Source organism: Chenopodium album, chromosome 7 (assembly GCF_948465745.1).
Source record: "Chenopodium album chromosome 7, dcCheAlbu1.1, whole genome shotgun sequence".
Lineage (NCBI taxonomy): Eukaryota > Viridiplantae > Streptophyta > Magnoliopsida > Caryophyllales > Amaranthaceae > Chenopodium > Chenopodium album.
Window position 1 is genome coordinate 44441872 of NC_137840.1, and position 24566 is coordinate 44466437.

Sequence of the window (24566 nt, forward strand, 5' to 3'; positions counted from 1 at the left end):
TAAAAGGTGTGATCAAGACATAACAATAAGTATATATCAAGCAACATGATAATAATAATAATAATAATTACAACAATTATAAAAATTATAATAATAAATAAAAATAACAATCATAATTGAAATAATCATGTTAAAGCATAATAATAGCAAGATCCTAGGCATGATACTAACAAGATTAATAACAAACCCTAGCATGTCGCTAAAAAATAAAAATCAAAGCTTTAACCCTAACATGATACTATCATGAATATTAGGAAAGAAAATAGGAAGCATCGCAGGAAACACAATTGTCATATTTGATATTAAAGTTACCCTAAACATGATACTAGGAATCATAATAACAACCTACACATGATTTCTAAATCATAATATCAATAAAAATACAAAATACACACGATGCCTCGTACCTCTTTCTAATAACAAAATACACACGTTAGTAATTTTAAGGAAAATATAATCAAAACAATTAAATTAAATAATTGAAATAGAGATTTGGAAAGTTTAGACTATATTTGGGACCAAACCCTCAGAAATATCAAACCATTCACGTCTAGTGCAAAAGCAACTTCGAACAATGCTAGGTATGTCTAGTGATAATGTATGAGGAATTGTGTTTGTAAAAGACTAAGCCTAGAAAGAGGGAGAGAGAATCATGGAATTCTTTATGAGAGTTGGTGATAGAGAGAATTAGAGAGTTAATGGAAATTGATGAGAATTGTTGATTGAAAACAAAATTTTAAGAGGGTATTTATAGAGAAAATCAGTCGGATGGATAAAAAACAAATCATAGTTTCAACAAGATTAGCGCCAGAAGCTGGTCACTAGCGCCAGGCGCCAAACCTTAGAGCCAGGCGCTAATGCTTGTCGTCAGGCGCTAATAATAAGTTACATGCGTTTTTGTTTTTATCATATCATTTCATCCAAAAGTCCAAAGAAGGAATATAATATGTCATTGGAAAGATCTTGAAGTACACTTTCCAACCCAATTGTAATCAGATTAAAATCTTTTGTAAAGAAAAAGATATAGCCAAAATAGTGAGACAGTGTCGGTTGTGGATAAAGTTTCATATCTCATTCAAATCTTTTTCGTTATAGCTTGGATTTAATATTATAATATATCATTGGAAAGATAATTTCAATATCTATACAACCATAAATTTGGATAAAGATTATGAGGCACGAAAATAAAATCTGAATATATTCCACTTCGTACAAAACAAGGATTCTAAAAATGAGTAGTTTTATTCAATTTCAAACTCTTTAAAACATAATTATCAATCCTAACTCCATTAGGATTTAAAAGAACCTTCTAGAGTATTCTAGAGGAATATAATTAATCCTTATAGCTTTAGTAAAGATAATTAATAATAGGCCCTCCTCTAGATCATTGAACCTCATATAAAAACCAAACTGGGCCCAGTTTAGTATTTTGGCCATAACTTCCTCATTATTCATCGGAATTGGGCTTATAATATATCATTGGAAAGGTAGTTTTAAGCCCCATCCAACTACAATCATGGACCAAACTAAACTGGAATGCACGTTTTTCATAAATAAGGTAAGAAAAGAGATATTTTCTAGAACAGAAAAAAGAGATATTTTAATAAAAACATCCTCATCACTAGACTTTTCACACTTTTGCTTGGTTTGATAATCAAATGACATGAAAGGTATTCATCACTGGGTTTATTTTTGGGGAGACACATTTGGGTGTCTACAAAAGCCCCCACTTTGACTGAGTTTGGAGAAACGCGAGTTTCGAAAACAAAAGTCAAAGTATCGATAGGGACGGAGAATGATTCATATCGTTCTGAGATCCTAAATCATTTTTGTAACGCCGATACCTGCAAACTAGCGTTACTTAAAACAGATAAGATAGTTAAGAAATGCGTATCTTGCACCGTCGAGCACAAGTCTCTGGGGGTAACCGATTTGTTGCTGCATTTGTTGTTGTGAAAACTTTCCACAATCTAGGGAACGCCATCCTGCTGTTTTAATGTTCACTCTTCTCTGAACAATAGAGATTTTTTGGATAGGTTCACACGTCTCTGAACAAAGAGCTTCTTTGGATAGGTTCACGCGTCTCTGAACAAAGAGCTTTTAAATGATATGCCCACGCGTCTCTAGTGCAAAAGAGCTTGATAATAGGATGCCCATGCGTCTCTAAGCAAAAGAGCTTGAAAGAAATGTCCACGCGTCTCTAAACAAAAGAGCTTGAAAGAAATGTCCACGCGTCTCTGAACGAAAGAGCTTGAAAGAAATGTCCACGCGTCTCGGAACAAAAGAGCTTGATGATATGTCCACGCGTCTCTGAACAAAAGAGCTTGATGATATGTCCACGCGTCTCTGAACAAAAGAGCTTTGATGATATGAATGTTTGTTGTGATAATATTTCTAAGAAAACTTCTGAAGACCAACGCTTGTCGATCTTTAAAGCTCGCTTGAACTTTGCTTCCGCTACGCCAGTACGTTGGCGCTTTTGCTGCTTGTGAACCATTATGTCGGTGCCTCTGCTGTTTATGAACCAGTATGTCGGTGTCTCTGTTGTTTATGAACTAGTATATTAGTGTCTTGCGATGAGACAATGTTTAGGCGCTTTAAGCTAAGTGAGACGATCTTTCTTCAGGTCGATTACTTATTGCGATTGTAATCAAGCTGACCACTTAATCATGTCAAATTGCTTATAGGGGCTAACTGGCATACCAAGGAACCCAAAATTGTTGTATGAGGTTGAAATAACTGCTCTGATGCAATGCCTCTGGCGTTGCGATTTAGCTCTGTCGCCAGACGCTGGGATCTAGCGCCATGCGCTGAAATATGTTGACAGACGCTAGATGTTGTCTTCTGGCACTGGAGTAGGGTCTTCCCTATTCTACTTTTGCTGCCACTAGGATGCACCTGTATTTATCTTTGACTATAGGATTTTGCTAATCTCTTTAATTTTCTTAGGGTTGACCTAAGGTTTAGTGTCGCTTGAATCATTGACTTGACACGACTCAAGGTATAAACTTGACTCGCTGTGATTGACTCGAGGTTGACTCGATTCAAAGTGAAATGACACGTGTGACTCATGACCTGTGTGTGCATTATATTTTGATCGTGCAACTCAAAAATGAAAAAAAGCAAAAAATTTCCGTCATTTTTGTGGAGGGTACCGACTTTCTCTCGAAAAAGAAAGATGCGAAAAAAGAAAGAAGCGAAGTTTATTAAGGTGCATGTTGAATGAGCTTAATCCGTTAATGTTGTCTCTCACAGTATAAGGATTGTAACGTCTTAGACTATCCTAGTTGGATCGATAATGAAAGTATTTAGGTAACTTAGGCGCGGAGGCTAAGTACTTCATACTTCGATGCAATGATGATTGATGTTGAATTTGACATGACACGACATGCTTTAGCGTTATGTTAAGATTTCATGACAAAGGGTTTCTATGAGAAGGTATATTTGGTCATGTATCTGTGCAGTGTGTGAAAGTGATTCTAAAGTTAGGCCGCAAGGGCTAAGTGTGTGGGGAAAATTATTATTTCAAGAAGAGTCAAATGATGGTGACTCTTTAGGCTAGGTAAGCTAATGATGTAAGGATCACACCCCCTAGTCTAGCTCTAAGTGAATAGGGATGAGCATTTGAGATCCCTTGATATGACCATGATGTGTGAATGTAAATATGAATGCATAATTATTACGGCCGCACCTCGACGTGAGGTTGCCTACGTATCCGTTAGGAATCAGGCTGAACATAGCTCTAGCCGAACCTCGCACAAGTGTGTGTATACCTCAAAAAGGTCTTTTTAATGGTTGTAATGTGGTTAGGCTACAGGTTAAAGAAGAAAGAGATAAAAGGCTCAAGACTCTAGATAAGCCCCCAAGGTGTGAAACTTTGCTTTTGGAATATTTGTATTTTCATGCTTGAGGGTTTTAACTCTTTTTTAGCTCTCTTCTCTTTTTTTGTTTTTGCATTTTTTTATAAGTGTGGGCAATCCCGATCATGCGGTCTATTACTCACTTGGTATTCATGTTTCTCAGGCACGGTACCGAGCACTCGATAAGAAACGCAATCTGAGACGTGTTCATATCAAAGACATGTTCATGTCAAAGACATTGGAACACTTGCCCTTTTGTACACTTCATTTATTTTTATTATTTTTTACTTTTTGCTATTTTTATCTTTTGAAGTCACTCGAGCTTTTTATGGAATTGAAAATTACATAAGTTGCACACAATCCCATACCAAGATTAGGTAGATGTGGGTTGAAGAAAGAAAGGTCTATCATTAGACAAAGCTCAAAGTGGTTTATGAAGAAAGAAATGTAAATTAGAAAGGTGAAAGGCAGTATATATGATGTGGCTACAAGGGGTGCCTCAAATCATTGGTATACCTTGTACTTAGTTTGACATGGATTTTTTTTTTTTTATTAAAATGCAATGCAATGCGATGATCATATGTAAGGAAATAAAATGCTCATTTTATTAAAGGAAAAGAAATAATGATCCTACAAAATAAATCTAAGGAGAATAAAAAGGTTCCTATGCTAGACTTATTGGGGAAAGGGTAAAAAAAAATAGAAAAAAGACCATGAAATCTTGTTGTTGAAGCTTGCCTCTTGTGCCTTGGCTTATCATAACTTGGTGTTCTTGTCGACTGGAGGTATTGGAAGCCCGTTATTGTCGATCAAATAATGGATTTCTTCCTTTAGTTTCCAAAAGCTCTCGGTAGTATGACCCCTACCTTGATGGTACTTGCAGCGTACAGTTGGGTTCCAACTAGGCAATCTCTTCTCAAACGGGGGATCTTGAATGGGTCCAATAGGAGTAATGAGTCCCTTTGCATGGAGTCGACCTAAAGCATCATTGTAGCTAATTCCAATAGGGGTGAAATCCTTTCTTAGTTGCTTTCTAAATCCTCGATTATCCATGGCTAAGATTTCATTAAGGTTGAAAGTACAAACATTGTTACTAGAGTAGGTGTTTTCGGAAGAAGAAGGATAGTCGTTCTTCTTTCCTTTACAGCCACTGTTATTATCGTTACTAATCTTGGCCTTCTTGTCACGTAGAGGAACATGAAGGAGATTCAAATCAATGAGGTCTTGAACACGATCTTTGAGGGCAAGACATACTTCGGTGGTGTGACCACGACCTCTATGATATCGACAATAAGAATTTGGATCCCAATTTGGAAACCGTTTTTCAGGCAGAGGGTCTTGGCTGAGACCAATGGGGTGAATGAGACCTTGATCGTGAAGATAGTCAAAAGCTTCATAATAAGTCATTCCTATTGGTGTGTATTCTTCAATGATCCATTTCGCCCGTGGCTTAGGAGCATTGAGTTCTTCATTAAATCCTTGGTGAGAATTTTGTTCGACAACCACAATCCGATTTGCTAATCTTCTACCATATTCAAGAGCATGGCAATGACATCTTGCAGTTTTCGAACGTCTTCTTTTAAACTTGACAAGTTTGCCCTGGTATTATCTAGGAAAATACTTTCATCCTCCTCAATCATGGCCACTTCATCAAGAGAGGTTATATAAGCTGTCTCGATCATGGACTCACCTACAGGTGTGATAACAAGTGAAGGATCAAAGGATGTTTGATCTTCTTTGATGGCTCGAATCTCGGAAGTTTCATTGTTGTCGATCAGAAATTGAATAGCTTCTTTGAGTTTCCAACACTCCTCACTATCGTGACCCTTTCCTTGGTGATATTTGCAGTGTTTATTAGGATCCCACCTAGGTGGCCCAGCTTCTGGAACCGGGTCCTTGATAGGTCCTATGGGCATGACTAATCCTTTGTGGTGTAGCTTTTCGAAAGTCGTTTCATAACTCATACCAAGTGGAGTGAACACTGTTTTCGACCTTTGTATTCGTGATTTAGAGGCATTCGTAGCATGTACTTCATTAATGTGAGAGGAAGAAGAAGGATGGTCGTTCTTCTTTCCTCTCGTACTATTATCTTTTAGAAGGTCATCTTCAATGTCAATGCCTATATTATACACAGCCTTGAAAGTATTCAAGTTGTGTTGGTATTTTAAGTGCTTTGAATACTTCCCTTGGATATTCTTGATAAACATCCTCACAGATTCTTTTTCGGTACGAACCTTTACCACATTAGTAGAAGTTTCCCTCAATTTGTTGAAGAAAGAAGTGAACCCTTCGTTTTCTTTTTATTTTAACATCTCAAGTTGTCTGTGGTCTGTTTCGTCTTGGATGTTGCACTTATATCTATCTATGAAAGCATTTGTTATGGAATCCCAAGAAGAGGTTTTCTCTTTGTCAAGGGAAAAGAACCATTGTTGACAAATGGTTTCAAGAGATAAAGAAAACAAGGAATGAAAGACTTTCCTATCAATCCCCTTAATGCTCATTATAGTTTCAAAGGCTTTTAAGTGAAGATAAGGGTTATCTGTTGCCTTGAATTTTGGGATGTCGTTGGAATTGAACTTAGGCAGAAGAAGTTCCTTATCCAGCGAGACCCCTTGTGAACTAATGCCCTGAAATTTATAGTCACTAGATAGCTTGCTCATGCTTTCTTGCATGAGCTCTATTTGTTGTATCTTCATAGGGTCATTGATTTTGAGGGTTAAAGCCTTCAACGCCTCAGTGACATCAGTCAATTGGTTCCTAAGTTCATTAACTTCTTCTTGACTTACCATTATCTTCTTATCCTTCCTCTTTTGATGAATCGGTTTATCAAAAAGTAAGACTTGAACAAAGGTGTTGTCCTTGATTAATCACCCTTCTCTCCTCGACCAAGTACTGTGGAAAGAGAAATTAGGGATATTCATTATTTGACTAAAACTCTATTTAACATGAAATGGATGGAAGAAGGCAAGAAGAATGAAGGTTGTGATGTTAAGAAAGATGATGTCAATGAAGGGATATGAAGAAATTAGAAATAGACTATACCCCCAACTTAACTGACGGAAAGAACCGACTCATGCATGAACCGAAAACATTGTCATGGTGTATATACATATTAGTGGGTGATTTATTGTGAGTGCAAGTGACATGTTAAGACTCGTGACATGACCATGTGGCTAGACTATGTGACTAGACTCGAACAAAGACTAAGTTAAGACCTCACATATATGCATTAAACTGGACAAACTGTAGTATTTTAGTCATAACTTTTGATCTATGACTCTGATTGGGATGAAACCAAAGCCAAATTAAAGATAAAACTCGGGTCTACAGATCCATAGGTTTAACGACTCGTAGTTCTTCCTAGAACTCTGGCTATGACCAAAACAAGTTGATGCTCGTTCAGTATACGGGAATAAAAATCTGGGTTGACTTTTCTTGACTTTTCTCTCTACCATGGCGATTTTCTGAGCTGGTTTTCTTCACTCGGTTTGGTTGATTATGGATAAGAAGAAGAAGCAAACAACTCCTATTCCTCAACCCTCAAACTTAGCAACATCGAATTCATTGAATTATGGCTTGAATCAACTCAATGCTGATGGTTTTTCTGCAAATTTTTCTTCGATTCTTGAAGAGTCTGATATAGATGAACTGGTTACACCACCTTCGCATTTGGTGAATCCTGCTTCTGCTGCTGGTAAGATTACTAGAGCTGAGCTTAGAGCCCTTAAATTGAATCACCAAGCTGTCTCATCAAGTTTTCTGAAGAAATCCAATGAAACAGTAACTAGGGTTTCACGGATTACTGTTCCATTGGATACTGGAGTTGATAAAGGAAATCTAGCTCAATTGAATGGTGTTAGTAGCAATTCTAATGTTCCTAATGCTCGTGCGAGTCTTAGTTTTGGAGATATGCTTCAGATCTAACTCAATCAGGTATTAGGGCTCCTCGAGTCACTGTTCCATTGAATACTGGAGCTGGATCTGCTTCTGGTGATCTTGATGTGTCTGAGAATGCTGGTAATGTTGGTACTGAAGTGCCTAAGGCAGCTAATCCTTGGTCCATTTCCAAGCTCACTGCTAAAGGAGCTTCTCTAGCATTTGTGGCCCCTGTTCTTAAAGATGGGAAATCAATTGCTCAACTGCAGAGTACTGAACTACAAGCAGGTAACCTTAAATGGAAAAACTCTGTTGTTTTCTATGTTATTGGTTACTATCCTACAATTGGTGTTGTTCATAGATACATTTCTGAGAATTGGAGTTCTATTGCTAAACCTGATATATACTGGCACGATGATGGTTATTTTTTGATTAAGTTGCAAAACTGTGATGATATGCATACCTTTATGAATGCTGGTCCACATATGTTTTATGGTAGGGCAGCTATTGTTAAACCTTGGAGTGATAAGTTTGATTTTCATTCTGACGTTCTTAGAACTGTTCCTTTATGGATGAGACTACCTAATCTTCCTCTCAATTGTTGGGGTGTTGATTACTTGAGTAGACTTGGTAGTGTTATTGGGGTGCCCCTTTATGCTGATGACTGTACTTCTAAGCAGTTAAGGGTGACTTATGCCAGATTGCTTATTGAAGTTGATATTACTAAGCCTTTGCCTAGCAAAATTTGGGTTGAGAATCCAGATGGCAAACTAATTGAGCAGAAGCTTATTTTTGAATGGTCTCCTCCCTTTTGCAAGAAATGTAATAAGGTAGGTCATGACTGTAGTGCTCCAGCTAAGTCAATGGCTCAGGTTCATAAGAAACAGCCTGGTGCTAAGGGGAAAGCTAAGGTGTGGGTTCCTGTGCAACCTAATCCTGCTCCTGCTGCTACTTCTATTCCTGTTTCTAATGATGTGAATGAGACAGTTCATGGTGCTGCCATTATTACTCCTGCTCCTTCTACACATAAGGCTAATTCTGATTATGATTAGAGAATAGTTGGAAGGAAGCATAGAAGTCTTAGTGTGTCTCATCTGTTCCAGATATGACTAGCTCTAATCCTTATTCTTCTTTGTTTGAAGACACTCATACTGTGCCTATCGGGGGTGATGGTAATCCCCCTCTAGGAGGATGATTGTTGTTTCTTGGAATGTTAGGGGTCTGAATGACCCTAATAAAGTAGCTTCTGTCAAGAAGTTATTCTTTGAGCAGTCTGTTGATGTAATTGGTATTCTGGAAACCAAGGTCAAGTAACAAAAGAAATTTGGCAAAGCCTGGTCTTGGTTTTACAATTATGATTATTCTCATAGAGGTAGAATTTGGATTGGTTGGCTTCAGGACAAGGTGAATATGACTGTCCTCTCTACTCATGAGCAGTTTGTTCATGTTGATATTTGTCATAAGGACTTTCAGCATCATTTTCTTGTTACTTTTGTTTATGGCCTACATTCTATTCATGATAGGGTCCCTCTTTGGACTAGTATCAGCAACATTTCAGTTTCTACTGATCCTTGGCTTCTCATTGGTGATTTCAATTCTGTTCTTAATGATGGTGATCGGTTTAATGGTGCTCCTATTACTGATTATGAGGTAAAGCACTTTAAAGAGTGTATTGAGATTATGGATTAATGTGAAATCAAGAGTAAGGGTTCTTTCTTTTCTTGGAACAATAAAGGTCATGGTGATGATAGGATTGCTACTAGAATTGATAGAAGTCTGGTTAATCAAGCCTGGATGTCTGTTTATAGTGCTGCTGAAGCTATTTTTCTCCCTCCCTTACTTTCTGATCACTCTCCTATTTTGGTGGAAGTTTGCTCTCATATTCCTGGGAAAGGGAGGCCTTTTAGGTTCTTGAATTGTCTTGCTGATAACAAAGATTTTTGCTCTGTTGTTGAAGCTGGTTGGGTCAAAGTGTCTAAGAGCACTGCTATGACTGATATTTGGCAGAATTTGAAAACTGTCAAACAAGGTCTTAAGAGCTTAAACACCAAATGTTTTGCAAATATTGATGATAGAGTGGATCAGGCTACTTATGCTTTAACTCAAATCCAAGGGAAGCTTGCTGTTGATATTACCAATGGAAATTTGCATCAACAAGAAGCTGCTGCTATTGATCAAATTAAGCATTGGATGAGTATTCAGGAGAACATTTACAAACAGAAATCTAGAGTTGATTGGATCAAACTAGGTGACTCTAACTCTCACTATTTCTTTTCTGTTATGAAGCAAAGGCAGAGTAGGAATAGAATTGATTCTATTTTTACTGATCAGGATGTTCTGCTGAAGGATCCTAGTCAAGTGGAAAATGAGATTGTTGGTTTCTATAAGGTTCTGCTGGGTTCTAGAGCTCCCTCTTTGTTTGCTGTTGATATTCACACTATGAGAGCTAGTAAACAGCTGGACCAAGCTGCTATGGATATCCTATCAGCAGAGGTTACTCATTCTGAGATTGATGCTGCTCTGGCTAGTATAGGCAATGATAAGGCTCCATGGCTTTAATGCTGTCTTTTTCAAGAAGGCTTGACACATTATTAAGCATGACATCTATACTGCTGTCACTCAGTTTTTTCAAACTGGTATTATTGCTAAGCAATGGAGTTGCACTACTGTAACTTTAGTTCCTAAAGTTCACCATCCTTCTTATGTTAAAGAATACAGACCCATTGCTTGTTGTACTATGGTGTATAAATTAATCTCTAAAGTGCTTACTCATAGAATTGCTCAGATTGTGGGTTCTATTGTTAGTGAATCTCAAGCTGGCTTTATCCCTGGGAAGCATATTGGAGATAATATTCTGCTGGCTACTGAGCTCATCAAGGGCTACACTCATAAATTTGTCACTCCTAGATGTATGCTCAAAATTGATTTGAGGAAAGCTTATGATTTTGTTGAATGGAGCTTTCTTAAGACTGTTCTTGAGGAAACTGGCTTCCCTCAAAAGGTGATTACTTGGATTATGACTTGTGTTTCCTCTGTCTCCTATTCTATAATGGTGAATGGTTTTCCTTCAAAGCCTTTTCCAACTCAAAAAGGGTTGAGACAAGGTGATCCCATGTCTCCTTTTCTTTTTGCTCTTTGTATGGAGTATTTATCTAGATGTTTGAAAGAGATGACTATTGATCCTAATTTCAATTTTCATCCTAGATGTGATAAGCTTGGCATTACTCACTTGATGTTTGCAGATGACTTATTACTTCTTGCTAGAGCTGATGTTGGCTCTATTCAGCTTCTTTTGAATGCTTTTCAAAAGTTTTCTAAGGCCTCTGGATTATCTGCTAATCTTAGCAAAAGTGAGGTGTACTTTGGTGGTTTGCTTGATGATGAAAACGACAACTTACAGGCTATTCTGGGGATGAGTAGGGGTAATCTCCCTTTCAAATATCTTGGTGTTCCTCTTTCTTCTAAGAAGTTGACTATTGCTCAATGTAGGCCTCTTATTTAGAAAGTCAAACCAAACGGTTAGTTTAGACACATAATAAGTATGCACAAGTAAGAGATGCACAAGTAGTCAAGTAGTCACAATATGATGCAATGAGTTTGCAACCTAACCATGGCTCTAGTTCTCTAAAGTTTGGGATATGAGTTTTTCAAAGAGGGTCCATGGTTAATTGTCCTGATGCACCGCGCGGAAGCCTAACCTTGAAGGGTTGGCACGAGTGGATGGGACACCGCGAGTTAAAAACTCGCTTCCAAGGTTTGATGAATTCAACATTCTCGAATGTACCCTTTGTTGCACAGAGCGTTCAATCAGGTAGATGGAGCATGAATTCCCAGAGGGTTATGTCCATATGTAGAACACATATGGGTTTTAGAAAAGTGAGAAAAACTCAATAAGGACGTAGGATCGAGCAAACAGTGCTAAAAACTAGTCGAAATTAGAACCCATATTTCTGGATCGGTATTGGAAGAACTTGGCGCCAGCAAACAGAGGCCGGCGCAAAAATTTGGCTTTAGTGCCTAGCGACAGAAGTTGTCGCCTGGCGCTAAAGTCAAATAAGTGGCGATAGACTTTGTTCCCTGACGCTAGTTCTAACATGCCTCAGCAGCTTTCTGTGCTCGATAAAATTTTCCAGTTTCGCGCAGCGTTATTGCGATCCTAGTTGTGAAAGATATTCCTCAAATTTCCTACGTGTAAAAATCCTATGTTTTAACTCACTACTGATGGTCTATCCAATGAGATCTTTTTTATGCATATGACAATAATGTTAATCAAAATTACGCACATGAAATTCTTAGAACTTTTCGAGTCTCATCCACTCATTCTAAATCATTGCCGAAATAAATTTCAGGAATTAAAATAGAAATCCTCCCCCGTGGAGTCGCCAAAAACTGTAGGGAATATTTCAAGCATTACTCCAAACTTGAAACCCACTATGATCATACACTAAAGTATGGTGGCGTCCAAAGAGAAAGAAGAATGAGCAAAAGAGTCGCCAACAAGTTTGAGGAACTTGTAAACTGTTCACAAGGTGAATGTTACACCCCTTTACGATCCAGGAGATCGTCAACTCTAATAGGTCTGGAACCATGACTGGTAGTTTGGGGGTGAAGGTACAAATTCAGCCTAAAAGAGATTGAACCTGCCCTAATAATAAGCCTCTACTTTATTCTGATCGTATTCATGTGCACTTTCTGACTAACATGCAATTAATAGGTTTACAATAAACCTGTTTATCTATGTTGGTAGAATATTAATGCACAAATAAAACTATTATTGGTGATCACTTGAATTATAATCAAATTAACCCTGAAAAAGATTATTAATTTTCTTATTAAGCGTGATTACAAGTACAAACACAACTACAAAAAGAGGAATACACATCGCCTCAAATAGGGTATATAGAGCGCCTCTAAGGCGCTTCTCTTAGGGGGTGCCCTATAAAGTCTACAGAACGCCTGTTTGAGGCGATCTGTATCTAATACAATATAGAGCGGCTATCTAAGATAACAGCTCTCTATTCCATATGTAAATCAAATAAAAAACAAGGGAAAGAGAGCGTTCTTGTAAGGATAGGCGCTCTGTAGTTACGTAAAAATAGAACGTCTATCTATGATTGGCGATCTCTTTCCTTACTTATTTTTTTTTAAAAAAAAAACGTTATTATTATTATTATTATTATTTATAAATAATAATAATAATAATAATAATAATAATAATAATAATAATAATTTATACACAATTACTTAATAAAACAACATAATGAATTACTAATAACAATTTATTAATAAAAAAATTATATACAAGATTACAAGTATTATGATTATAGTAACTAATTCAGGAAAAAAATAATTTATATTTCTTGTACAAGTTTAGACAACCACCAAATAAAAAACAGCCACCACTGTCATCAACACCAAACGTCCAAACAACAGCAACACCTTCAAGCACCCCACCACAACAATCGGCGATACAATCACCTCCTTTGCTACTCGCGTTCTAATTTCTTCAATTTTGACAACCACCACTGCAATCACAAGCCACTAGCATGCAACCAACACCCCTGCTCACAAACGCTCCCGCATCAACCACCCCACAAATCAATTCAACACTACAACAACAGCCAACACTGCCAAAAAAAGATGCATAATTATTGTTATTATTAGTACTCCAATATAATTACAAAAAAATTAGAATTACATCAGATCTAAAGATGAAAAATCAAAAAATTTAAGATTTAAAATTAATTATTGAGAATTAAAATGGAATGTTAAAACGAAAATCTAAAAATTGAATTAGAAAATTATCTAAAACTTTGGATAAAAAATTTAGAAATCGGAAATTATAACATGAAACTTGATTGATAAAAGATGAAAAATCATAAATTATAACATGAAAATCAAATACCCACATAGCAACCGCACCAAACACCCACAAATCTAAAATAATTGAGTAGTAAAACGAAATTTTAAAATGAAAATTAAAAAAGGAAAAAAAAATATCATATCAATCACTTTAAAACAACCAAAAATTTAATTTGAACAATGAAAGCTTGAATCAAAAAACGAATTCCGACATTGAAATTCGAACATAAATGAAATTAATCTTCATACACCTCGTTTGACGGCTACAGTTCATGGAAAGATTCAGATCAGCCCACCACTAAAAAATCGAGACAATGCGTGCGTTATTAATCTTGATCGAAGCAGAGACAAATGAGGGGGTGATTCAAGGGTTCTTGGGGTGATTCAAGAGGCTTCCTTGGTGGTGAACAAGTGTTTTTGGGTTGCCTTTAATTTATTATTGCAGGTTGAAGCCTTGGAGGTGGTACAATTGAGGGATGAAGTTAGAAATTAGAGAGTGGAGTTAGGGTTAGTGGAGGAAGATGAGGAATGAAGTAAAGAGATTTAGAGAGTGACGGCTAGCTCTCTCAAAGGAGTTAGGGTTAGTGCAGGGCGTGTCTTAGCAGTACATGAAGGGTTTTTTTTTGTTTTTTATTAAAGTTTTTTTAATAATACTTATAGAACGGTTATCTATGAGAGGCGCTCTATAATGTATGGTGTAATTTTTGGGTATGTCAAACGGAGAGGTTAACCTTGGCAGGCGCTCTATAGGTTCTAATATACAAAGCCCTTATCTTACATAGGCGCTCTATAAAATTCTAGAGATCGCCTATGTAACTTGACAGTTGTGTATTGTGTGTTACTTATTCTCGTTTTTGTGGTAGTGAAATTCCTTTTAAACATGCATAAAAGGTGTGATCAAGCAATAACAATAAATATATATATATATATATATATATATATATATATATATATATATATAGTAAAATAATAATAATAATAATAATAATAATAATAATAATAATAATTACAACAATTATAATTATCATAATAATAATAAAAATAACAATCATAATTGAAATAATCATGTTAAAGCATAATAATAGCAAGATCCTAGGCATGATACTAACAAGATTAATAACAAACCCTAGCATGTTTCTAAACAATAAAGATCAAAGCTTTAACCCTAACATGATACTATCATGAGTATTAGGAAAGAAAATAGGAAGCGTTGCAGGAAACACAATTGTCATATTTGATATTAAAGTTACCCTAAACATGATATTAGGAATCATAATAACAACCTAGACATGATTTCTAAATCATAATATCAATAAAAATCATTAAAGCACTTACTTGGATGTCTCATCCCTCTTTCTAATAATAAAATACACACGTTATTAACTTCAAGGAAAATATAATCAAAACAATTAAATTAAATAATTAAAATAGAGGTTTGGAAAGTTTAGACTATATTTGGGACCAAACCCTCAGAATTATCAAACCTTTCACGTCTAGTGCGAAGGCAACTTCGAACAATGCTAGGTATGTCTAGTGCTAATGTATGAGCAATGGTGTTTGTAAAAGACTAGGCTTAGAAAGAGGGAGAGAGAATCAAAAAATTCTTGATGAGAGTTGGTGATAGAGAGAATTAGAGAGTTAATGGAAATTGATGAGAATTGTTGATTGAAAACAAAATTTTAAGAGGCTATTTATAGAGAAAATCAGTCGGATGGATAAAAAAACGAATCAGAGTTTCAAAGAGAATAAAACACGATTAGCGCAAGGCGTTAATGCTTGTCGTCAGGCGCTACTAATCAGTTTCATGCGTTTTTGGTTTTATTATATCTTTTGATCCGGAAGTCCAAAGAAGGCTTATAATATGTCGTTGGAAAGCTCTTGAAGTATACTTTCCATCCCAATTGAAATTAGATTAAAAATCTTTTGTAGATAAAAAGATATGGCCAAAATAGTGGGAAGGTGTCAGTTTTGGATAAAGTTTCATTTCTTATTCATATATTTTTCGTTATAGCTCGGATTTAATATTATAATACATCATTGGAAATATAATTTCAATATCTATCCAACCATATAAAATTTGGATAAAGATTATGAGGCACAAAAATAATATCTGAATATATTCCACTTCGTACAAAACAAGGATTCTAACAATCAGTAGTTTTATTCAATTTCAAACTCTTTAAAACATAATTATCAATCCTAACTCCATTAGGATTTAAAAGAACCTTCTAGAGTATTCTAGAAGAATATAATCAATCCTAATAGCTTTAGGAATGATAAATAATTATAGGCCCTCCTCTAGATCATTGGGCCGCTTATAAAAACCAAACCGAACCCAGTTTAGTATTTTGGCCATAACTTCCTCAATATTTATCGGAATTGGGCTTATAATATATCGTTAGAAAGGTATTTTCAAGCCCCATCCAACTACACCATTATTGGACCCTTATCATGGACCAAACTAAACTAAAATGCACGTTTTTTATAAATAAGGTAAGAAAAGAGATATTTTCAAAAATAGAAAGAATAGATATTTTAATAAAAACATCCTCATCACTAGACTTTTCACACTTTCCCTTTGTTCGATAATCAAATGACATGAAAGGTATTCATCACTGGGTTTGGTTTTGGGGAGACACGTTTGGGTGTCTAAAGGGGTATATATGGAAATCCCGACTCTAGCGTCAATCGACAGGCCTTGGCGCTAGATGATAAGGCTTAGCGCCTGGCGCTAGTGCCAGCACCTGGTGCTAGAGCCAAATATGCGGCGCCAACAATATTTCAGCGGCGACAGACTGATCAGCCTCTCAGTGCAGTTGTTTCAACCTCATAAAGCAATTTTGGGTTCCTTGGTACGCTAGTTAGCCCCTCTAAGCAATTTGACATGATTTAGTAATCGGCTTAATTACAATTGCATAAAGTGATCAACCTGATGATTGATTGTCTCCCTTAGCTTAAAGCGCCTAAGCATTAACTCATCGCAAGGCAACGAAATATTGGTTCATACAGCAGAAGGCACCGACATACTTGTTCAAAATTCAGAAAAGGAACCGACATACTGGTTCATAATTTAGCAGAAGGCACCGACATACAGGTTCAAAAGCAGCAAAAGCGCCGACATACTAGCATAGCAAAAGCAAAGTTCAAGAGAGCTTTTAGAAGATCAACAAACGTGGGTCTTCGGTAATTTTCCTCGGAATATTATCGCAACAAGTGAGGATACCTTTAGGCGAGGATATCTTTTGTAGCGTTTCCTAGCTTGCGGAGAGTTATCACAAACAACTGGAGGTGATTTTAAGCGAAGTTGTCTTCGATCGTGTTCCCTGGCTTGCGGAAGATGGTCACAAAGTGCTAAAAGGTCGTTTCAAGCAAAGCAATCTTTGATGGGGTTCTCTAGCTTATAGAAGTCTATCATGGCGGAATTAGAGGCAGTTACAAGCGTAGCAGTCTTCAGGTGGCATTCTTTAGCTTGTAGAAGGTCGTCAAAAATACAACAATACAACAATTCGGCAACAAATCAGTTACCTTCAGAGATGTGTGCTCGACGGTGCAAGATACACGTTTCTTAACTCTTTTATTTGTTTAACTAACGCTAGTTTTGCATGTATCGGCGTTAAAAGAATGATTTAGGATCGCATAACATTCTGAATCATTCTCCATCCCTATCGATACTTTGACTTTTGTTTTCGAAACTTGCGTTTCTCCAAACTCAGTCAAAGTGGGGGCTTTTGCGTACCTTTCGCGTCAAATCATAATCGAATGAAGTGAAAGTGTGGAAAGTCTAGTGTTGGGGATAGTTTTAATTTCTTTTCTTTTCTCTCTGTTTTTGAAAACCTATTTTAAGAAAACAACCCAATCCAGTTTGTTTGGTCCACAGAAAGGGTCCAATAATGGTGTAGTTGGATGGGGCTTGAAAAGATCTTTCCAACGATATATTATAAGCCCAATTCCGATGAGTAGTGAGAAAATTATGACCAAATTACTAAACTGGCCCCGGTTTAATACTTATATGCGGCCCAATGATCTAGAGGAGGGCCTAATATGGATTTATCATTACTAATGCAATTAGAATTGATTTTATTCTTCTAGATTCTTCTAGAAGGTTCTTTTCATTCCTAATTCAATTAGCATTGATAAATTTACTTTGGTTGACTTTTTAGAGTTTTAATTAGAATAAAAGAGTGTTTTTAAGGAAAATACGATTTTGCCCTTTTGTACGGCTAAATTTTATCTGAATTAAGAAAATGCGTGAGAATAATAATTAGCGCCTGACGACAGACATTAGCGCCTGGCGCTAACGTGCGCTAATCTGTTTTATTCTCGTCGAAACTCTAATTTGTTTTTCTATCCGTTTGGCTGATTTTCTCTATAAATAGCTTCCTAAAACCTTCGTTTTTCATCATCAAATATCATCAACCATCAAAAACTTTCTAGTTCTATTCTCTCTCTAAGCTATAGCTTATTCTCTCTCTCTTTTCTAAACTACCCTTTCTCAAACAAAATTCCGCATTCACAAGACCAAAAAATACCTAGCATAATTCGAAGTTGCCTTCGCCCTAGTCGTGAAAGGTTTTAATTTCTGAGGGTTTGGTCCCAAATCTCTCTTGCAATAATTTAATTTAATTGTTTGTTTTTTTTATTTTCCTTGAAGTTACTTACGCGTGTATTTTGTTATTAGAAAGAGATACGAGGCATCCAGGTAAGTGCTTTAATTGTTTAATTGATATTATGACATAGAAATCATGCTTAGATTGTTATTTTGATTCCTAGTATCATGTTAGGATGTTTTATTGCTTCCTAGTATCATGTTTAGGGTAAAGAATAAGTTCCTTAAATCAAGTATGATTAAAAGTATGCCTCCTATTTTCTTTCCTACTAGCATGTTAGTATCATGTTAGGGTTAAAGCTTTGATCTTTGATGTTTATTGACATGCTAGGGTTTGTTATTAATCTTGTTAGTATCATGCCTAGGATCTTGCTATTATTATGCTTTAACATGAATATTATGATTATAATTGTTATGATGATTATGATTATGATTTTGATTACAATTGTTATAATTATTTACAATTATTATTATTATGTTGCTTGATATTTATTGTTATTGCTTGATCACACCTTTTATGTATGTTTAAAGGGAATTTATACTTGTAATCACGCTTAATAAGATAATTAATAATTTTGTTTAGGGTTAATTTGATTATAATTCAAGTGATCGCCAATAATAGATTTATTTGTGCATTAATATTCAACCAACATAGATTAAACAGGTTTAGGGTTAACCTATTGATTGCATGTTAGTCAGAAAGCGCAAATGAGTACTATCAAAATAAAGAAGAGGCCTATTATTAGGGCAAGTTCAATCTCTTTTAGGTTGGATTTTTACCATCATCCCCGAACTACAAGTCATAATTCCAGACCTATTGGAGTATACAATCTGCTGGATCGTTAAGGGGTGTAACCTTCACCTCTAGAACGGTTTACAAGTTCCTAAAACTTGTTGGCGACTCTATTGCTCTATCTTCTTTCCCTTTGGACGCCACCGTACTTTAGTGTATGATCACAGTGGGGTTCAAGCTAGGGATAATGCTTGAAATATTCCCTACAGGTCCCAAATCTCTATTTCAATTATTTAATTTAATTGTTTGATTTTTTATTTTCCTTGAAGTTGCTAACGTGTGTATTTTGTTATTAGAAAGAGATATGAGGCATCTAAGTAAGTGCTTTAGTTGATTTATTGATGATGATGTAGAAATCATGTTTAGATTGTTATTATGATTCCTAGTGTCATGTTAGGGCGTTTTGATCTTCCTAGTATCATGTTCAGGGTAACAACTAAAAATTCCTAATATCAAGTATGATTACAAGTATGCTTCCTATTTTCTTTCCTTATATTCATGATATTATCATGTTAGAGCTATATATTTGATCTTTATTGTTTAGTGACATGCTAGGGTTTGTTATTAATCTTGTTAGTATCATTCCTAGGATCTTGCTATTATTATGCTTTAACATGATTATTTTCATAATTATGATTATGATGATTAATTATTATTCTGGTTATTATTATGTTGCTTGATATTTATTATTATTGCTTGATCACACCTTTTATGCATGTTTAAAGGGAATTGGTACTTGTAATCACTTTTAATAAGATAATTAATAATCTTGTTTAGGTTTAATTTGATTATAATTCAAGTGATCGCCAATAATAGATTTATTTGTGAATTTATATTCAACCAACATAGATAAACAGGTTTAGGGTTAATCCTATTGATTGCATGTTAGTCAGAAAGCGCACAAGAAAACGATCAGGATAAAGTAGAGGCCTATTATCAGAGGCAGGTTCAATCTCTTTTAGGTTGGATTTGTACCTTCATCCCCGAACTACCAGTCATGGTTCTAGACCTATTGGAGTTGACGATCTCTTAGATCGTTAAGGGGTGTAACCTTCACCCTGTGAAAAGTTTACAAGTTCCTAAAACTTGTTGGCGACTCTTTTGCTTTAGCTTCCTTCCCTTTTGACGCCACTATGCTTAAGAGTATGATCACAGTGGGGTCCAGCTAGGGATAATGCTTGAAATATTCCCTACAGTTATATGTTTGAGAGTAAGGATCATTCCTCCCAATTGAAGCCACATGCTCCGTTGTAGTGTTACAATAGGATGCCAAATTATCGTTTCCTCTACAAGTCTCAAAAGATATGACTTGCGAGGAGGAACTACTGGGCACATTATTCACTAGATCTAGCTTTTTATTTAACATGTTAACCTTTGAAGCAATAAGATCTATTGCCTCAAGATCTTTCTTGCCGCCCTTCTTGGTTTGACTTTGCCTTTTATAACCCCCATAAGCATAACGCTTGGCAACTTCATCAATCATTTTGTAGTCCTCGTAAACTGATAGCTTTATAAGGCTACCTCCGGCTCCCGAATCAAGGTTGTTCCTTGAGGTAGGAGTAAGACCATCATAGAAGCCTTGCACTATAATCCATAAGGTGAAACCGTGGTGAGGGCATTCTCTAGTGCAATCTTTGTACTGCTCCTATGCTTCACACAAAGTTTCATTAACCTCTTAGTTGAAGTTGGTGATCTTGCGTCTTAATTCGGCGGTTTTCTCGGAGGGCAATTGTAGGCGTCGCTCGAAGTGCGCCTACATTAAAAGCATATTGTGAATATGCTTGGCACTCATAGGAAGTGGGAATTGACATTACGATTAGGGACAAATAAAGTAGGGAGCCGCCAACAAGTTTTTAAGGAACTTGTAAACCGTTCACGGATCATAAAAGGCAACCACGAATAAGGCACAACGAAGGCAACAACGATTGACCCGTGAAGGTTACACCCCATTCATAATCCATGAGATTACTAACTCCATATGGTTCGGAACCACGAAAGGAGGATCGGGGATGATGGTACGAAGTGAGTCATGGAGTCACATTCGCCCGTATTTGCCTCTACTTGATTCTTATATTGAAAAGCATTCCTGTGATCTCAAAGGCATACAAACAATAATTCAATTCGCTCCAAACTATTATTTAACTAAATTGGTTCAAAATTAATGCACACATAATTCTAAAAATTTGGTGATCACTTCAATTAATAATAAGATTAAAAGGGACCTAAACTGGTTGTCCAAATTATCTTATTAGTCGTGATTTTCAATTACATATTCCCTTTAAACATGCAATATGGTGATCAATAAATAATAGAATCAATATAAACATAAAAACCAATTTAATCATAATTCCAACAACATAAACATCGTTAGAAAAATAATAATAATAAAAAGAGCATGATCCTTACTTTGAATCTGTTTGTTTGCAACTACAAAATAATAAACGAGTTAGTAACTTCAAGGAAATAATAAAACAATAACTAAATTAAATTAAATAAAATAAGGTTGATTTTGGGGCCAAACCCTCAAACGATTCTACCTTTCACGCCTTGGTTTAAGGACAGAACCTCGAGTAAAATATGGACTTTTTTGAGTGCTTGAAGAAGGAATTTAGAAGTGAAAAGGGTAGGCTAGTGTTTAGATTAAGAGCATAGAAGAGAGAAAAATAAGAATCCAAGAATTCTGGTTGGTTTGTACATCAGAAATGAATGGGTATTTATAGGGAAATGTGTTGAGGGAGCACACGGAACTCTAAAATGATAAAAACCCTAAAAAATTATCCCGTGACACGGTCAGACTGTACCGTGACACAGTTAGACTGTACCGTCAGACGGTACAAGTTCCCGTGACATGGTCAGTTTTGGAGTGACGCGGGAAATTTTCAGAAAACGGAACGGAAAACGCGGAAAGGACACGGAACTTCCCGTGTCACGGCAGACCTCCCGTGTCACGGGAAGTCCCACCGTCAGACGGGAAGATTTCCCGTGACACGGTCAGGATGTACCGTGACACGGTCAATTCCAGTCCATTTTTTCGTCTAAATTCATTTTTAACCCTAATTTCTTTCGGCTTTTTAAGTGCTGATTAATAATTTCGGGCTTTTTTCTGACTTTTATTATTCGGGCTAAAATAAGAAAATAATAAAATAAAAATAAATAAAATATTTGGGCCAAAAATAAATAATAAAAATAAAATAAAAAGGTTTGGGCTTAAAATTAATTAACAAGTTTGGGCTAAAATTAAAACTATGCTTTTACCAAACACCAAGACTGATCCATGGACCTTTCAAAAATATGAATTTAATAAAATACGATTTTTTTAAGCACTCTCGGGATTAAATACTAAACCCGACCAATAGCGGCGGTGAAAGGTTATTTATCATCGGGCTTGGTTTTGGGGAGACATTTTTAGGTGTCTACAGCAATACTTCCTAAGAAAAGCTCTAGTCACCTCATCCAAATACTCAACGATCCCTCTTTAACCGTTCTCAGCTCAACCAATGCTTTGCTTTATCACAGAGGGAGAATTTGAAAGATGAGCTTCCGAATAAAATCTTTCAAAATGTTGTTTTGCTTGCTAGTACACAATTCAAGAAAGTTGTCCAAATGAGTGAAAGCACACTCATAGGGGCTACCCCTAAATTGATCGCTTTAAATCATACGGATGAGTTAAGGTAAATGCTCATTATTGTTTGCACTTTTGGTGGGGAGACGTATGCCACTTCGAAGTTGGAATGCGTTGGGTGGTCATAGTCTTATAGAAAAGGTGGAGGAGGAGGATCGTTATCTCCCATGTTATCTTCTTCATTGATTCTAAGAACCTCTTCCGAATCGGAATCCGAATAGACAATAGAGAACTCGGATGTACCTTGCAAGAGTCTTCTTATGTTCCTTAAGGTCTTGTTCAACTTTAAATCAACGGGAATAAGCGGTGATTGCTTACTCTTCCTTGCATTGCAAAGTCAAACAAAGCTAAGAAAAACATTAGCAATGACTATCACAAGTTAAAAACACAATTAAGCAAAAATAAATAAGAAAAACCATGATACAAGTACACATAATTAGTCTCATTCAACAATAATACATTCAATGTGATTTTGCCTCCCCGGTAATGGCGCCAATATTTAATAGGCCGTCATCAAGACTACAGAAGATAAAGTCCTATCTTGGTCTCACTAGCTAATAGCAAGGGTAAGAAAGGGTCAAACCTAAGAGAGGCGTTGAATCAACCACCTAGATATTATCGTTTAAATAATCCAAATGAAGTTGAAATTCGGTTTGTTTAAGTAACTTCTACTAGTTCAATCAATTAACACTAAGAGGAGATTACCAATAATTAGAGGATTCTAGGGCTCGGGTTATACCCCTCAACTTCATCAATAATCACAATTAGCATGTAACAATCAAGGTAAATTAAGGGGATAATATAAGGGAAGTCATCTAAAGCACCCCAATACTCTCTCAAGCTAGAGGGATTACTTGAATCATGAATATAACCTACTCTCGTTGTCATAAATCTTAAAACAAGTATTAAAGCATAATCACGATAAAAAAACATTCCCTTGACTTGAAATTCCTATTCTCGTAGCATTTCAAGTCAATTAAGCATAAGATAGCTAACTCAAGTTCATCCTTCGTTGAGAAATCTTGGGAAAATAGTTCTAGCGAAGTCCATGTACAAGAACTAAGAAATTAAACCACTTAAGCTCAACTTATTAACACCCAACAAATACAAAATTAGCATATTCAACAAGTAATTAGTTACTACATTGAGGGTTGTACCCAAACCCTAGAAAATTAGACTAGTCACAAACCATGGAGATTAAAGAAATTAAGAATTTCAAGCAACTCATGAACAAGATTATACTAAAGATTAAGCTAAATAACAATCTAAGCATAAAAGAATTAAGCAAATAATTAACAATTAAAGCAATTAAAATGGAAGAGAAGATTAGGAAATGTTACTAGAAGCTTCAACTTTGAATAACAATGCCCCTTACAAAAGAACCCCCAAAACCTATTTATAACCCAAAAATTACATAGGAAACTCTGCAAAAGAAAAATTGCAGCAACTATTGGGCGCGACCTCTACAAGGTCTGGAGAGGCCGCTCCAAACAGGGTGAAAATTTGACAGGAACTCCAGTAGTAGGGTGGAGAGGCCGCTTCCCTATAATTGAGAGGCCTCTCCTTACGAAATTTCCTTAATCTGGCAAGGGTGGAGAAAACATTTACATCAAGGTGGAGAGGCTGTGCCAAGATTAGGAGAGGTCGCTCCTCCTTATTTCCTCCCTTTGTAACAATTTTGCAGGAACTTTTGGTGGAGCTTGGAGAGGCCTCTCCAAGGACCAGGAGAGAGGCCGCGCCACTCAATGGAAAGGCCTCTCCACTGCACATCTCTCTTTCTTCTTAGCTTGGCTCCTTTGCCTTGACTTCTTTCCGTCATCTTCTAGCTTCTAGCCTTGGTTCATCATCCATAGGCTTTAATTGGTCGTCTTGGACCTAAAATCTCAACAAAAACATTAACGACCCGTGAAGTGCAGGATACACAAAAATTGCATAATAATAGAGTAA

General features: G+C 36.2%; 1 protein-coding gene and 1 pseudogene across 1 annotated transcript; both read left to right on the forward strand.

Moving 5' to 3' along the window:
- Positions 1-8927: 8927 nt before the first annotated feature.
- Positions 8928-10295, forward strand: LOC145640219 (uncharacterized). Its single transcript, XM_081691522.1, has 3 exons — positions 8928-9041; positions 9135-9386; positions 9438-10295. The coding sequence occupies exons 1-3, from the start codon at positions 8928-8930 to the stop codon at positions 10293-10295; spliced, it is 1224 nt and encodes a 407-aa protein (XP_081547648.1).
- A 10303-nt stretch (positions 10296-20598) lies between these two features.
- LOC145641408 (small nucleolar RNA R71) lies at positions 20599-20699 on the forward strand (annotated as a pseudogene).
- The last annotated feature ends 3867 nt before the right edge of the window (positions 20700-24566 follow it).

What these genes read in the sequence shown, in the direction of transcription:
- LOC145640219 (XM_081691522.1), top strand. Translation starts at nt 8,928, where the DNA reads ATGATTGTTGTTTCTTGGAATGTTAGGGGTCTGAATGACCCTAATAAA. An exon ending in TTGGTATTCTGGAAACCAAG is followed by an intron (nt 9,042 to 9,134) that starts GTCAAGTAACAA and finishes GGTTGGCTTCAG; the next exon opens with GACAAGGTGAATATGACTGT. An exon ending in CTCCTATTACTGATTATGAG is followed by an intron (nt 9,387 to 9,437) that starts GTAAAGCACTTT and finishes TGTGAAATCAAG; the next exon opens with AGTAAGGGTTCTTTCTTTTC.